Below are 17,990 nucleotides of genomic sequence, written 5' to 3'. Positions count from 1 at the left end.
TGCTGCTTTTTAAATAAAAGTACTTAAAACCTTTTGCAAATAACAATAATCACATTAAAATTACATGATCACACACACACACACACACACACACACACACACACAAACACACACGCAAACGCACACGCACACGCACACACACACACACACACACAGAGGGAGAGAAAGAGAGAGAGAGAGAGGGGGGGGGGGAGGGAGAGAGAGAGAGAGAGAGCTAATTAAACTTATCTTTCCTGTAAATTAATAGCATACGATACGATACGAGACAAAGACGTGTTTGTGGACATAAATCACGAGACACTAGACTTATAGATATTTAACTGTAATACATGGCATTTGCTTGCCTAAGGTTAGCTTATTTACAAGACTTTTACCGGTTCATGCACGACGTAAAATATCTAAATATCTTAAATTTTAGTATACTAAGATGTGATTGGCATCATATACTACTTTTATTTTATTTTTTGCATGAACCGTCCATGAACAGACATGATGATTTAACAATTTCTTCCCCAGCGGTTAGTGGCGATTATTGCAAAAAGAAATTGTGTACATTTTTGCCAGTTTTATTTGCTTGCCTTCTTGATATATTACAGAAATGAATTATTATCCTGTAACATATATAAAAAGTTCCTGTTATAAAACTAACAAAGAGACCTTAAATCACGGGTAATATTAAACTCAAGCAGAAAAAAAAATCAAACTAGACGCACAACAATAAGTTTTTTCATCTTATTCTGCTATAAATTCATTTGACATAAATTTATCTAATGTGCCCTACAAAATCAGACTGTTGAATGGCTGTTTCGGTAAAGGGATGAATACGACAATGCTATATTCTAATGACTTATCGTTAATGTTATAAAAGGAACTTTTCATATACGTATGGTACAGAATAATAACTTCTATTATGGAGCTCAGTTCATACGGTATACGCCGAATCATCTGCCAAATAAAACTACCTTTTTTGCTAGAAGATATGATATAATCTTAATCAAAATTTTGTTGCAAAATAATTTATTATTTTATTCTAGTGAAACGTGTACTGAATATAACTGAAACGCCAATCTTAACAACTGTGTCTCGAAAGATGAAAACATTTGAAGATTGATTGCATCCCCACGTATATTGTTTATTCCTTTACGTGACGGCGTGTTATATAAGTTTGGTTGCAGGTTTTATATTTGTTGGTTTGTTTTGTTTTTGTTGGATTTACTGTCACACCGACACACTTATAGGTCATATTTCAACTTTCAAGCTTTTCGTGACGGAGGAAAACCCCAGGGGCCTCTTCTGGCATTATTTCATTGCGAGCGGGCCCCTGGATGGAGCAGACAGCCTTCCATAGGCCAGCTGGATGGCTTCCTCACATGAATAATTATATGCCCAAAGTAATGTTCGAACCCACGTCGGTGAGGGTCGAGTTATTTAAAGTCAGCGACCATTACCACTCGGCCACGGAAGTCCCCTTCCGGCTCTAACAAATGTATTTCAACTGCAAATATATATGCTTCACTGAATAAAAATTGTCTTGCGTTTATCTGCATAGTAAATTGATTCACCGTCAGTTTCAGGTTTCTGAAAGGGGTATATAGATGTGCGCAATAAAGTTCTACAAATGATTAAAATTATGGAAATTAAACCCAAAATCCCTGTGTTGAAATGCTACGCTTATACATGACAAACAGCATATCTTAGTGGTATATTACCCGTATAATCAAGTCATAGTTTCAATAAATGCAAGATTTAGTACTTTTTTCATTACCAGTAATGTTGACTAACCGTATGACCGTACGTGAAATGTACTGTTCCATATCAAATATCAGTGTATGTAAGGTAAGTCGAAAACATCTGTTAACTGGGCTCCTGATCAGTGTCATGACAACAAGCCCCTACGACTTCTACAAACAAACCAGTTTTATGATCAGGGTATCATTGTGAACCTAAAGTGACGGCCTTTCCACCAGTATTTTGCATTTGGCATTTGAATACAGATAAGTGGTAGTAAAACGGCAACAAAATTTGATGAAAACAAATCAAATGTCAGTTGGACAGATGTGCAAGAATCTTTTGTCATATTGACAGGTGCTTAAATATCGAAGCAAGTAACTTGTAAAAGACATGTCTGCGATGGACATTGTGACTGAACATAGGCTCCACCGTTTCCATCTACAACATGTTTTACATTCTAGACACGCTTTCATAGCATATCCTTTCCATAGACGTAACGTACTAAAACGTATTAGCCTCGGGTGGCCCTTTCACGCTGCCGTAGAATCAACATTTATAAGACGAAATTCATTTTAATTAGATTTCTTTCCGATATACAACCCTTTTACATTCCCATAACACAGAGTAATTTATCCAAACGTGTCTAAATTTAAAAGGAAAGTATGATATAAGTTAACGTTTTCACTGAATTAAAAGAATACTATAGACAAGTTTTCAGAGAAACAAATAATGTGTACAGTTAAGAAAAACGCATAATAATCAGTCAAATGAAATGATAGTATTTCAGTCAAACGCATGATCTTGAGAGTTTGACTTTAGGCAGTGTCGTTATTACGTAATAGCCATATGGAAACCAACAGTAAGCATCTGTCATGATAAATATTTTTTCTATTTTTTTTCAGGTAATTTTGTAATATCTGTGTAAAGTAATTGCGTCGTTTATGGTAAGTAACAGGAGCAAATTAAAAACAAACAGAATGAAATATTAAGGCCATATATGTATGAGCCTTAACACTTGTTACCTCTCTTTAATTCGTATTATTATGACAGAAACAATTTGGCAAGTAGACAACTTTTACAATTTATCTGATGTTATCATTCAAGCTCGAACATATATAGTACAATAATTTAAAACATCTTATGAAATTCTATGTCACTTCCTTTATTATGTTTGCAAAGGAAGGCGATTGATACATTTGGCAAAATGATTATCGATTTGCAGCTGAAAAACGATAGGGTAGAATAGACTGTCATGCTAATTTGATTACTGCCACCTAACTAAGAAACTCATCAGTCACAATCTTAGTCCTGGTAATAAGTAAAAAACCGTTTTTGCCTTGTTCATTTTGCACAATCACTATAATCAGTAAACTCTGTCTCAGGAACACAGTAAGTAGAGTTCAGCTATTCAATAAGAAAGTTGTAATTAATAGTTACTAGAGTAACTCTAGTTGAACCCACGTACCATTAAACGAAAAAAGAAACTTTCAACCTATGTTGTTATCTGTAAACTACAGATGAAATAGCATATGACTTCATGAATGCGTGTGCGTGTAAAAATAGACCAACACCAAGACATAAAAAGTAACAAAGAAAACAGTTGTGTCACGTAATTTACATGCAGCGTGATATAGTGTGATGTAGTGACACATTTGTGGTATAAATCACGGGCAAATTGTCTTTAAGTAGGTAATACAAAAATATATTAACTATATGTCATGTGAAATATTCGATTGCTTGCATAATCTCAGCTTATTTCCAAGAACTCTGTTACTTTATATATGACGCAAATACAGATAGAATAAGTGAGCCGCGCCATGTGAAAACCAACATAGTGCCTTTGCGACCAGCATGGGTCCAGACCAGCCTGCGCATCCGCTCGTGATGAAATAATGCACGGAGGGGCACCTGGGGTCTTCCTCCACCATTAAAGCTGGAAAGTCGCCATATGACCTATCATGTGTCGGTGCGACGTTAAATCCAATAAAAAAAAAAAAAAAAAAAAAGATAGATAACATAATTTTGGCCCCGGTAGAAATATGTCACGCAATGTGACAATTAATTACAAGGTTGCAATTTGTTTATGACATATACCACGAATCTATTGGAAAGCTGTTACCTCATATGACAAGTTAGAAATTTGCCATTGCGGGATATGCGGAGAAAAGGTTATTTTATACTTTCCACTCCGGTTGTTTTCTCTCTTGGTACTGCGTATGGGTTCAAGCAAAACATAAGTTGCACAACTAGTAAAATACGAATTATCTATACATAATTACGCTTCCATTTAGACCAAGGTTTGAATAGATAGATTGGCTCTGTTAATTTTCTAAATCTGTATACAGTAACATTTATTGAATATTATTTTATCACCAAGTCATGTACGACATTGTTGGTTATGACAATTCATTAGCATTATATTCCAGAAATTTATATATTTTTAAATACTCTCCAGAGTATTGATCAAATATGGAACGATAACTATTTATCGATATGCGAATGTTTTATTTACTGAATCTGCTTACTTCAAGTAAAGAATACAACCATTCTCACTGTAGCTAAAACTTAAGAAAGAATCACTAATTAAAAAACACATATTCATGTTTAAACAATGACTGTAGGCATCACTTGTTCATTTCACATTCATTAAGCTAGAATGTGATACTTATTCTTGAAACGCTTTATAGTCTTAACACTAATATCAGTTAAGCTTCTATCGTTACTCAAACGAGAATCGTACCCGGGATTGTGTTATCAATGTCTTATCTATTTAAACAGATCTTTCTTTGTTTGGGCTAAGTAACAATTGTCTTATAAAAAGTAACCTCTTTAATTACAATTAACGGACTTTTGATTTTTTTGAGGCGGGTTTGTGTACAGTAAGCCTATATAGGGCAGCTAATTTTCAGCAATGAAACGTATAAGGGGAAAAGGTAAAGATAAAGCTTCTTGTTAAAAGTGAGTAGTCGGCGAAAGTTCTCACCTCAGATGGATGGAACAACTTTTTTGCTGCCCAGCCCTCGGCAGGCGCGTCATATTTACCTCCCTAGTATCCAGTCTAGGCCGATACTGCTGGAATCAGTTCCAATTTAAATAAATCACCCAGCACCCGGAAATCGAACTCAGACCGCTGGAGTTGTAGTCAAACCTGCTTACCACTGTGCCACTGACACCCGAGACTCCAGAGAAACAAAACTGACCAAATGCATCCGTCCCCAAAAGTAATAACATGCCATATAATAGATTTATATTGAGACATGTACGTTGTAACAGCATGTAAGTACATAAAACATAAACTTTAACTCATACCACATGCTGGATTGCTTGCCTTACTCCACCTTATTTCTAATGGTAAATGGATGTCAAAATATTATGCTTTATGCAAAAGATAGGTCCAATAAATGAATATGAGGAAACATATTTTATTGACAAATCCTCACCTCACCTGACATAAAATTGATATAACTTCTTCTTATCTGGTTATGCAGAGAATCACAAGTACTCTTTACAATTGGCAATATTTTATCCCTGCTTAATGTATTGTTCGTTGACAATATTCTAATAATCATTAAAGAAACTTATATTGGTATCAATCTAAAAACGGTATTTGTCGTAAAGGTATATGAGATCCAAGTTTGATAAAGACATGAACAATTTCCTTATACAGGTTCTGTAAACATAAAATTAACACGTTTGTATGTATTAACAGTACTATGCATAGGTTAACATCGCACTGACACAATTATAGGTCATATGGCGACTTCCCTGCTTTGATGTTGGAGGAAGACCCCAGGTGCCCCTCCGTGCAATATTTCATCACCAGCGGACACCTGAGCAGAACCATCGACCTTCTGTAAGCCAACTGGATAACTTCCTCACATGAAGAATTCAACGCCCCGAGTGAGGCTCGAACCCACATCGATGAGGGGCAAGTGATTTGAAGTCAGCGACCTTTTCCAATCGGCCACGGAGGACACTAAAATTGACTGTATCCGCATTTGTTAACTATTGCACGATTATATTTATGTAACATTCGTTTGAGATCCAAATTTTTCGGGTCCCAAATTAATTAAGCAAATTCATGCTACAATAATGAGAATAATTTTGAAAGAGAATATTACAATTAAAAGTTGGCTGCTTGAAATATTGTCCAGTCTCAGACTCTTAAAGTGCAAATATTTATCATTCCCGATGAAGGGTATCGGATCTGACTTTGTCAAATCAAGATATATAACAACCAATACAATAAATAGCAGTAGGTACAGCCAGACATGATCAGCTATCTTTGATAGACATGCAGTACACAGATAAGTAGGATCAGATGGGATATCAAGTAATAATGCCAATTTATTTGTCCTTTAAGAAGAAATGATGATTATCAAAACTGACAGAAAGCCTGGTATCTCGAGTGAAATTGTCGTGCAGATTACGGCAGAAATCACAAAATTGACTGAGGCGTTTGATTAAGGTAAAACATGACCCTCTTTTTCAAAGAGTGTGTTAAAGTACATTCTCATCAAAACTAATTATGTTGCGAAGTATAATCAAATATGTATTATTTGAAAAGTTTCCTTACTGTTCGAATGGCATTTGTTTTAAGCAAAGGACACTTTTAATGTATGTTCATTAGCGTTTAATGACATACTAATAACAAAATATATTTGAGTTAAGTAGTTTGATTTTCCTTGCAGTTTCCTTGTATGTACACGATAACATTACTTTTAAAACTAAGATTATTTTATCAAGTGAAGTGAGCTACAAAGTACTTTACCAGCAGCTTTAAAATTTTCGGCTGAGCTTCTTGTTCAAATATCTAGTTGGTTCTAGCGATCTTTCACAGACATAAAAGTATCGTTAGCATTATTCTGTGTTTATATTGTTCAAGAACTTTTTAATGAACAAACTCCTATCTGGTAAAAGGTATTACCTTTTAAGGTTGAATGTTCTGGCCTAAAGCAGTTTTATTGCTAACTGACATCCGTTATCGCTCTATGGACAGTCATTAAGTGCTGAAATAATCGTTACAAACTTATAGGAATATTTGACACTTTTTCTCCGTTTTACCTCCAAATTAACAAGCGAAATGCTACTTTGAACATGTACTTGCGTAAAAATTATTTCCGGTATACAAGTTCATAGTATCATTGGAAAACAAAAGATCATTGTATCATACTAGGTGAAAAAAGTTAAATGTTTCATCTGTCAGACTATTAAGAAATCAGTTCACGTATAGAAAATACATTTATATTGATAAAATTAAATGTGAAATCATAGAATGTCAGGCAAACTCAAGGTCTTTTACACTTGATATAGTCAGTTTTTGTTTAAATATACATTTAATTGTTATATAAATGGATAAGTGTTATGACTTCTTTGACTTTTTATTGAACAGGCAAAAATGTGTCAGTCTTCACAGAAATAAATTTGTAAAAGCTGTAAATGCTATAATATACATTACTGCCGCCTTTGACTATATTACCTAAATATTGAAATGAATATAATTATGTGTTCGTGTGCATTAGGTTCTTAAAACATAAACTCACAAATGACATTGACCAGGGTAGTTCACTAGAAATATAAAATTGATTAATTGATAGTATCTGAAGAACCTTGGCGCTGACCCAAATGCACATTTTCGAATATTATGTTTTTATTCTTTAGCTAAGCTATCTCATATACATAGACATAAACTAGAAAACCATGCTAGAATGGAAACACTGACCCTTATTTTTAGGTATATACTAAAGAACATATCATAATAGACTACATCTGTAAATAAGTAAAAGCAGAAAGCACGACTTCCCAGTTTTTCGCATATATTGGGTACCCGGCTAGATTTGTAAACAGGTGCGTTATTATTTTTGGACTTCTCAAGGCAATAACTAACAACAGCATATTATAAGCAATAGCACTTTATTCCAGGTCAAAACTTCTATACAAACAAGTTACGCCAAAGATGTCTAACAATATTGTATATCAAATTATCAATAGTATAGATAAATGGCTGAAAAGGCCGCATGATATCGGCCCACTGATTGACGAGTAAGCAAGCGCGTGTTTTCATCAATAAATTGACTAAAATAGAAACTGCGGACTTGTGAAACTAGGAATTATGCTACGTAGTAATGTGCAAAACCTAGTTCACACTGTAAACGGACCTATCCATTAACCGACATAGCGGTAACACACTGAAAACTGACCTAGCTGTTAACAGACTTTGAATTGACATGGCGGTTAACACACTTTAACCGACCTAGCTGTTAACACACTTTAAACCGACCTAGTGGTTAACAAACTTTAACTGACCTAGCGGTTAATACAATTTATCTGATCTAGCGGTTAACACACTAAAGTGTTAACATAGCCAGCGGTTAGCATCATTTTAACAACAGACAAGCAACCAATGGTTCGATATACTGTCAACCGACCTAGCGGAATACATCACTATAACAACATACAACCGTAAAGCAGTTGTTACAATTTCAACTGCCCTTGTAGCTTTCATCACTACTGCTACAGGGAACCAACCAGTGTGTTGTAACATTATCCCCATTTAGTTATATTATGAGAATAACACATTAACTAAAATGTTTATTGGATATAAACAAAAGCAGTTAGGATAAATTAAGTGTGTAGATGACAACCCAAACTACCTAAGGAGCATTGTGACCTTAGTCACCCATAGTATAGCAAGTTTAAATCTACAAGTTCTCAATCGTCACCGCAAAAACTACCTTTTCCACTCAAATAATAAACTGATTGAGGCAAATGTAACTTAGGCAAATTTAGCATGTAGACGAAAACCTTAAGCTACCTAAGGAGCATTATGACCAAAGCCACCTAAGTTACCAAAGACAAGGAGCATTGTGACCATAGTCACCCATAGTATAGAAGTTAAAATCTACAAGATTTCAATTATCACTGCAAAATCGGCCTTATTCACTCAAATATTAAACTGATTTAGGCAAATTTAATGTCACTCGGGCAAATTTAGCAAGTCGACGAAAAACCCAAACTACCTAAGGAGATTGTAACCACAGCCACCCAAGTTACCAAAGACAAGGAGCATTGCGACCATAGTCACCCATAGTATAGTAAGCTTAAATCTACAAGAATTCACATATCACTGAAATAAATTTAGACTTGAATTGGATATGTGATGTTAATACACATGCTTACTCGATGTCAGTTTGAGACCCTCATCAACGCGGGAGAATCCTATAAATTTAAGTACATAATAGGTTATTAAATCTTAAGAGTTCAATCATTGCATTTAATATCTTTTCATTTTCTACTAAATACTGTACATTCAGAGGCAACATCCTAAGAAATAATGTTTCCAATCATATATAGAACTGAAACTTCATAACACATTTTTCCACAAAAATGATAAATATTAGATTGATTTCATATTCAAATAGTAACTTTCTTTTTTGAAAATAGGATAACATAATTGGCTATAGCCTGTTTAACATATGGTCCTCTAACATAATGGTGTAAAAATTCTTCCTAGATACATAACAGACGGTGAAATGAAAGACATGAATCAGAATAACTTATTATAAACAATTTAGTTCTTCGTGGCATAACAGTAAATAGAGCAATGGACAGAGATGTTATTTGTTATCCGCGCACCAAAACCCTAAAAACTCTTGAGAGAAAAGTACATCAATTGTATTTACGAAACAATGACTGCTCAAAATTCATATCGATCCAAGTTCATTGCACTATTTATGCAAGTTTCAACATGTAAAAACAACAATGGCTAATTTACACAATAAAAAAGTATCATTGAAACTGATTATCTCAGAAAGGAATCATTGAATATTTCTTTCACTCTGCTGAAAAAGTACTTTGTGTTCATGCTCAGACTATTGCTGCGACATCCATTGATTAATATTCTTCGATGTTAAGGAGCTGGCCGCTTCTTATTTTCTATTTGCCCAAGTCTGTTGATAAAACTACATTTGAACAAACATGTTTACAGTTTATTTTATTTATTTGGGCTTTACGGCGCACCAACACAGTATAGGTTATATGGCGCCAAACAGGACTGCAAATTCTCGTTTCACATCTCATTTACATCGCAATTAAAACATAGGTATGGAATCAAAATTTGCATACCTGCTGGAATCACAGAGTTACGGCAAAACGAAGTGTTAAGACCCTATTAGTCGCCTCTTACGATCATGTAAGGGTATGGCAGGGGTTCCAATTCGTTTCATACACAGATCGTCCCAGAACCACATGGGGCAACATGTTTACAGGCTTAATTTACAGGCTTTATTGTTTTTGTTACGTATATTAGTGTTTCCTGTTCAGTATACATGTATTAATGTTGTAAGTTATTTCTTAGGAACTTTTACACTTAGTTGTCTTAAAGTAATATATATAACTACAAGAGAGTATATTTATATTTATCCACATGCTATTGTAATATTGGTCATCTTATTCACTGCCCTGTCGTGACGTACTAAGCTTTTATGTCCTGCTAAGTGCCACTGCAGCTGATTTTCTTCAAATGATTCCTGGTTTGTATGTCTCTTAGTTTTGTTACAGGAAAATACTGCTTGCCTGTGACAAGGCCGGCCAATAGACAAAATGAGTCCAATTTATATGTAAGTTTAAAGATTCCAGAGTTTGTGAATTTTCCTGCTTTGTAACTGATCAAATGACTCATCATAAGGTACTTAAATGTTCATGTTAAAACCATTATTGTGACATTTGCAGCTGTTTATAATTAAAGTCATTCTCCTTTCTAAACTTCATTACATTCAAGTTTCTATACCACGAAGGCCTTGGATAAATTCGAATTTTACAATCCACTTGACTGACTTAGTTAATCTGGCTTGTATGTAAATACATGATATTAAACTGATGTCACATTATGATTTCAAATATTGTTTGTACTCGTTCCATTTTTGCTTGGTATACCATTTGTGCTTGGTATATTGTTCATTTTTATTTACTGTCTGTACAGAATGTTCCTCCTTTTACTACATCAACAGCCTGCAAATACATAAAACTCCACCGGCAGTATAATTCAAAATACATGGATAATATTGTAAATAGCAAAATATGTCACCGTACATATGTTTGTTGACGGTGCGAAAATGAAAAGGATTGTTTAAAATTAGAATATTTATAGTCTGTTCTTTGATTTACGAACCCGTTTAAACAAAAACGAATACGTTTTTGTCATTAATTCAAGTAGGTCTTTTTCATCTATGACCGGCTAAACTTGTTTTGGTAAAAATAAACATAACACCGTTTACAAACTTTTAAGGAAAAGTGGTGTAACTGTTGAACTTATTGCACTTATTATATTTGTGTACGGGTTATAACGTTTATTCACGGAATACAATTTAATGAAAAATAGTAGAGAGTACCCAGTGCACAAATCAAAACCCCCTCCTTGCTATATTTATTTTAGTACCTAACTTTCGTTCGTCCGGTTGAGAATTTTTAAAACTGCTGAACAAAATGTAAACAACCTAAGTATACTTTATGTTTTAACAGATTTTCGTAAATCGTATTGAGAAGAAATGCATGGCAGGAAGTACAAAAACAATAAATATGTCCTATATGATTATTGAATTACATGCAGACAGAATCTTTTCCATTAAATGTCAATTACTTGATATGCAGATCAATAGTCTCAGCTTCTTTAATTACAGATTTAACACCTGCTCCACTATAAAATTCAAAGGTAAGGAAACTGCCGTCTTGTGAACTGCTCGAGCTATTAGTAAACAAAATATTCACTGTATTTAAATGCTCTGATATTTACTGCTCACTTGGTATAAAGATGTCAATTTTAAACTAATGAACTCATAATCTTCTTGCAGTATTAGTATATGCATGTGATTCCTTCTTATGCTTTACTTTATTTTTTGTTATGAACATAAAATCTACTATTGTCTTTAAAATCCAATGTTTGATAATTGTTTCCTCATGTATTTGTCATAATTTTGACTATGTGATTAACATAATAGAAAGTACAATAAAATGCACTATTATGACTATCTCCATTTATAATCTTGATTATAATTTCATGTGCAATATTAGAAGTAGTGTTTTTCTAACTTTTCAATTCTGTGTTGTCTCTGTTTGGACAGCAGTATTATCTGTTTTTAACATAAAATTAAAGGTCTTACGGAATTTTAATGAAAAGCTTGACATAGATTTGAGAAATCATGTAATATACTAATAGTATACTAAATGGTTATTTGAGCCGTGCCATGAGAAAACCAACAGAGTGGGTTTGCGACCAGCATGGATCCAGACCAGCCTGCGCATCCGCGAAGTCTGGTCAGGATCCATGCTGTTCGCTTATAAAGCCTATCGGAATTGGAGAAACTGTTAGCGAATAGCATGGATCCTGACCAGACTGCGCGGAATGTTTTATCACAAAAACCTTAACCCTTACCATGCTAAGTTTCTATAATGTACTTGTTCATCTTGGAGAGTACCATTAACTGTTTAAAGGGGTGCATACCAAAAAGATACTGACTGAATAGCGAACTGTGCAGATCATGATCAGACTGCATGGTTGTGCAGGCTGATCATGATCTACACTGGTCGCAAAGGCAGAATCAATCGTGTTCAGCATGGTAAGGGTTAACAACTATAGGACTAAATCCCCACTAGTCTTTTGACTTAGGAAGCTAAAAATGACTGCTTGGAGCAAATTCGGAAGATATTAAATCATGTGTGTTGGCACCATTTTGTGGTGGCCGTAAAAAGTACCCCAGTAACTGAACTCAATTCCATTAAAGCCAATGTTAGAGGCAGTGAGGGTTGTTGCACCTTTTATTGCCTCTCATTAACAACTTCAATATAACCAAGTTCTCCTGTTGTTTTGCTGAATTGCATTCCATGCTTCTGAAGGATCTTCCTATAGATTGTATGAAGTTGCAGGTAAAATAAATCCTTTCTAATGTTCCATAATGGGTAACCGCAAGTAGAGGTCAGGCGAACGTAATATTGTCATAATAACATTAACGTTACGTCTTTTCTTCTGCTCTGTGTATAGTAGTAAGCCTTAGACCTTGCTTGAAATAAAAACGCAATATTATTCAAGAGATGTAACGTCATTGTTGGTAGCGACCTACTGAATATAGTGGTATATATTTTGTTCCAAACTGAATTCATTGGTATTTACTCTCTTTTTTTTCGTTTGTAAGTTAAGCTGGTATGTACATTCATCCAAAATTTTGTTTTGATATGTCCCTCTGATACGTTGTCAAATCTACTGAAACAGGAAAAACGATAAAACAGCAATAGCTGTTTTTAAAACGTGTATTTTTCATTTTCAGTCCAGTGATAACAATGACATTGATCTTTGACTTACTAACAACTCCAAAAACAATAGGGGTCATCAACCTCGTTAGCTCAATTATAAAGACAAGTTTGAAGATACTTTTGTGCAGTTGGTTCTTAAGCTGAACAGACACAGTTTTCGAGGTTCAGGTCCCTGTGACTAAGACCTTTGACTTACAGATCAAAAAACAATAGAGGTTCTCTACTTCTTTAAACATTATCATGCTACCAAGTTTGAATGTTCAAGTTAAGTTGTTCTCAAGTAACTAGGTGAAAATCTTTTCTAACGTTTCTGCCCTGTGAACTTTTGACCTACTGACCCCTAAAACAAGAGGGGTATTTTTCTTTTAAAGCTACCAATCAAAAGTTCTGGTTCATACGGTTCTCAGGTTGTTCGTCGGAAAACGTTCTCGGACAGACCGACCGAACGGCATACCGACCGACGCGACCGACAAGTGCAAAACAATATATTCTTCGAAGTGGGACACATCTCATCTATTGTTTGTGTTGCTTTTAAATTTGTTGTTGTTTGTTTCACTTTGAATTTTGTTCTAGTGCATTGATCTTTGCATGTATTACTACTAAATTATGTGCTATTTATGTCTTTGTCTCTGTCTGAAGGTTTTAATTGTAAGGTTGAACGTCCTGCCCTATAGGTGTTTCATTGCTGACTGCCATCCGTTTCTATCGCATGGAAAGCCATTAAGCCCTGAAATAATCGCGTCAGACTTTCGGATCTTAGTGTTATATAATTAGTTTTCTTGTCAATTTACCACCATTAACAGCGAGATGTCTCTTTTGTCATTGCAAATTATTCAGTACATCAGTGGGGAAAAGGTCATTGTATCATACAAAGTGAAAGTAGGTTTAAAACGTTCACTCAGTCAGATTGTGTAAGGTTCTGAAGCTGCTCTCTCTGAACATTTATTGAGATAAATAATATAAAAAGTAAGAAAGCAATCAAACGCACCATAGTCTTGTTAACATGATGCTGTATACTTTTGTATTGGTATAAATGTAATTAATACATAACTGAATAATTGTTCAAGACTATATTTCATTGAAACTGAAGTTGTGGCATTTAAATGAACATGCGCAAATATGTGTCAAGCTTCAGAGATCATATTTCAATGATTGAAATATACATATTTATTAAGATGCTTTGGCTTGTGGTTGATATGCTTTCAGATTGCAACCAATATGATATATAAATATCATATGGCAGCGCATGTGACATTGATATTGTCAACCCGAGGGCAGAATGTCACCCGAGGCGAAACCCTGTTTCGAGGGTTGACAATATCAATGTCACACACGCTACATATAATATGTATTTTATTATACGGAACAAAATTTAGTACATAAAATATTTAAAAATGTTTTTAATTCATTTGATTTAACAGTTTCATCTTTAGCGCTGTAATCGCCTGTGTACACATTATATAGCGACGTCACTCTTATATGTGTACAAGGGAGGCAATCATATGACTAAAACTCGTATGACATGAAAAATATCAGCGCGGTCACATGACCTGACAGTCACTTTCACTTGGTCACGTGTCAGAAAGTTTGAAAATGTTTTTGATAGTCAAAGTATCTCTTTCTCGGGTATTGGGCTTTCATCATTGTAGACAAAAGAGAGGTATAATAATTATACTTATTTACAACTTAGCGGCCTTTTGCTTCTTTGAAGTGCGTAAAGACGTAGACATTACGTTAAACTATAGGGTAACAATTGAATAATTGATTAAAAGGTAAAATAGTATGGAACTTGTTTTCAGATTATTAATCCCAACATCATCCATCTCAATTTTTAATTGTTGAAGTTTTGCGAAGAACATGTAATCTGTAAACACAGCCAGTAAGTCATTGTCCTTATTTAAACAAATGCGATAAATGAGACAAACTATAAGTCCATTCAATTCTTAAATAAACTAATATGTATTGCAGCACGAAACGAGAATTTCTTGCAAGTCATATAAGAAATTAACCATCCTCATTTAACATTTAATTATGTAATGCTCTTGAAACAGACCAGGCTGTATCAACATTGAATCACTTGGGTAGATTTTATCTGGAAAAGATTTCAAACACATTTTGCAACATTTGTATGACCTCATTTATTTTGTCATTCCTGCATGTACGTTTTGTTTGTTAACCTTCAGCCTGCTGACGGCAAGTGATGCTGTGTTGAGCCGTATATGTCACAGATCGAACATGTAACAGGTCTGTGATGTATTCGACCGTAAAATAGACAGTTGTCTAATAGGGCATATTCGTTTGGTCATTTTTGACAGTTTACACTGAAACGTATATGTCACATACGTTGTAATATAAAAGTGCATGAAACTACAATTTATACTTTAGTTAAACTCATTCCAGGAAGGGGATCGAAATCACCCATCCCCGGACCCCCGAAAGAGCCGGCTATGCAATTATATCAAGTTTACTCTGTGTTTAAGTTGATCGCTTTGAAATATTTGTATTGTAATGGTCGCACGTGTGACTAGGACTTATATAGATAATTCTCGTCATTGCATTTCGGCTCTCCGCAAATTACAGCCCAGGCCTTTATGACACGAAGAAAAAGGATGTCTCCGGAACACTGTTACTCAAGTGTTACACCGATAAAAAATATACAGTATAACCTTTCCAGAGCGACCCTCTCTTATGTAAATACATCTCTATAACAACATCATCAAAATTTCCCTAAGCTGAAATATAATATCAAATTTACCTCTCTAGAACAACAACCTCTACATAACAGTCAATATTTGTATCTCCCAAATGGTGTTGCTCTACAGAGGTTGCACTGTATTGTAATGTTTTATATTCGATGTTATTCCTAAAAGGGGATTTCTGAAATTTGAGTTTCATATATATACGTGCTGCTGCTGAGGAAAGAAACATGCACTCCATAAAATCAATTTCATGCGCGGAACCAGAGAGTGGTGGGGGCGGGGGCGGATGTCTAGGACCCCGAAGGAAAATCATAAAAAGAGAAAGAAGATAAGAAGAAGAAGATAAGAAAGAAAGAAAATGTTGTTGTTTTTTCGAAAAGGCAACATTAGGACCGCATTTCAAGTACATGTGGCTGTTACATACGACCCCGACGTTATTCAAATTTATAAAAGAAAGAAACAAAGAATTTTACTACTAAGAAAACCTAAGTTTATCATTATTTCCCATATAACAGATGAGCTCATAAAAAGGGGTGTATTGTATATCAAATTGCAGTGGAAAAGCTGTTCTTAAATGCAACTTATTGGCAACCCTGTCCTTGTAAGTGCTTGTAAACAACTAACATCCGCAAAAACACATCAAATTATTCAGTGTATAAAGAAACAAGTTTAAGGGTTAGGTCGGACCACCCCCACCCCCCCCTGAGAATATTGGCTGGATCCGCGCATAAATTTAGTAGCGTATTTTACTATCTTGAGGTCACTATTTAGTCTGCGATATGACGAAAATTTTCAAACAAAGAAATTTCAAAGGGTAGTAGTGGTCGTGGTTGTGATGGTTTACTCATGGTAGGGGTGGCGGTAGTAGTAGTGGTAGTAGTTCTAGTATTGTAGTAGTGGTGGTACTGGTAGTAGTAGTCGTAGTCGTGGTAGTTGTTCTGGTAACAGTAGTGGTGATGGTGCTGGTAAGAGTGTTGATGGTAGTGGTGGTAAAAGTGATAATGGTAGAGGTAGAGGTGGTGGTAGCGGTAGTGGTAGTAGTGGCGATGGTAGTAGTAGTTGTGGTTGTGGTGGTGGTAGTTGTAGTAGAGGTGGTGGTAGTAGTAGTGGTGTTTTTAGGGGTAGTAGTGATAGTTCTAGTGGTAGTAATAGTAGTGGTGTTGGTAGTTTGAACTAATCTTGACAGCAGGTGGCATCGATCGAGTGGCGATTTCCAGTATCATTTTTCGAATTTTTTTCCGATCAAGGCAGTCTCTAAACGATAAATAGCCTATTTCCATTGTACATGATCTTTTCTCACGACTTCTTCAAAAGCCTTTGCCGACCGACCGCTACTCATTTTTTTCTTTACTTCTACACAGCAAATATATCGGATAGACCTATAACGATCATCTCGACGTCTTGCTAACAGAGCTCGACCAGTTACCTACAATTTCTCAGTTTCTTGTTATTGTTTACTAGACCGCCAACCAATGGTTGCTCGAACGCAGTCCATAACTTTCCGAACCCCTCGGTAGGTAATTGATCAAACATCTATACACGTTAAAGACTAAAGACTAATCATCCCAACCACACCAGTCCAGTTCCCGAACAATGTTTCCGGAACGATCGGGTCGATGCGGTCGGCCTTGTGAATCTAGCTCTAGCATTAGAAAATTCTATGAGGCATAACTGAGATGCGTCAATAAAATTTTGTTTTTTAAACAACCTTTTTTTCCAAACTGATAAAAATGTGATGCATTCGTTAATAATTTCATTTCTTCTGTGAAGTATTCGTTTTGTTATGCCTATGAAAACCTAAGTCCAGCGTATACATCACATATAATGTATCATATACGTTTCATGCGCTGCTATTTTCGATCGAATGTTTCACACGTGTGATATATTCGGTCGAATTTTTCACTCGTGTTACATATTCGTTCTGTGAAATATACGGCCTTTGCGACCAGTGCAGAGCAAGATCAGCCTGCACATCCGTGAAGGCTAATGATGGTGTGCACTGTTCGTTATTCAGTCAGTTAATTTTCAGTGATCACCCTTTCATAAAGTATATGTATATTTAGGCAAGGGGTAACCAAACTGGGCCGGGACTTCTGAGTGACCTGGCTGTTTTTAATCCTTTTACTGTACATTTCGCCTTTTTATTAGCACTATCAGCTTTGCCTCAAATTCTCACAAATACTTTATGTATTACTCTATTTCTCCTGTACATTCCTGCTTTTAAACTCTTAAGCACTGACGCGCACCTGCATAAAA

At 35.2% G+C, this 17,990-nt stretch overlaps 1 protein-coding gene across 1 annotated transcript; it reads left to right on the top strand.

Moving 5' to 3' along the window:
• Window positions 1–13,842: 13,842 nt before the first annotated feature.
• Window positions 13,843–16,911, top strand: LOC123526632 (keratin, type II cytoskeletal 1-like). The gene is made up of 2 exons (XM_053522495.1): window positions 13,843–13,946; window positions 16,629–16,911. Exons 1-2 carry the CDS (start codon window positions 13,843–13,845, stop codon window positions 16,909–16,911), a joined length of 387 nt encoding a protein of 128 aa, XP_053378470.1.
• Window positions 16,912–17,990: the final 1,079 nt, after the last annotated feature.

This window comes from Mercenaria mercenaria, chromosome 14, assembly GCF_021730395.1.
Source record: "Mercenaria mercenaria strain notata chromosome 14, MADL_Memer_1, whole genome shotgun sequence".
NCBI classification, from domain to species: Eukaryota; Metazoa; Mollusca; class Bivalvia; order Venerida; family Veneridae; genus Mercenaria; species Mercenaria mercenaria.
The sequence above is the reverse complement of the archived record's forward strand: the minus strand, read 5'-3'. Positions and strand labels throughout refer to the sequence as shown.

What these genes read in the sequence shown, in the direction of transcription:
- LOC123526632 (XM_053522495.1), top strand. Translation starts at nt 13,843, where the DNA reads ATGTCTCTTTTGTCATTGCAAATTATTCAGTACATCAGTGGGGAAAAG. An exon ending in CGTTCACTCAGTCAGATTGT is followed by an intron (nt 13,947 to 16,628) that starts GTAAGGTTCTGA and finishes CTAGTATTGTAG; the next exon opens with TAGTGGTGGTACTGGTAGTA.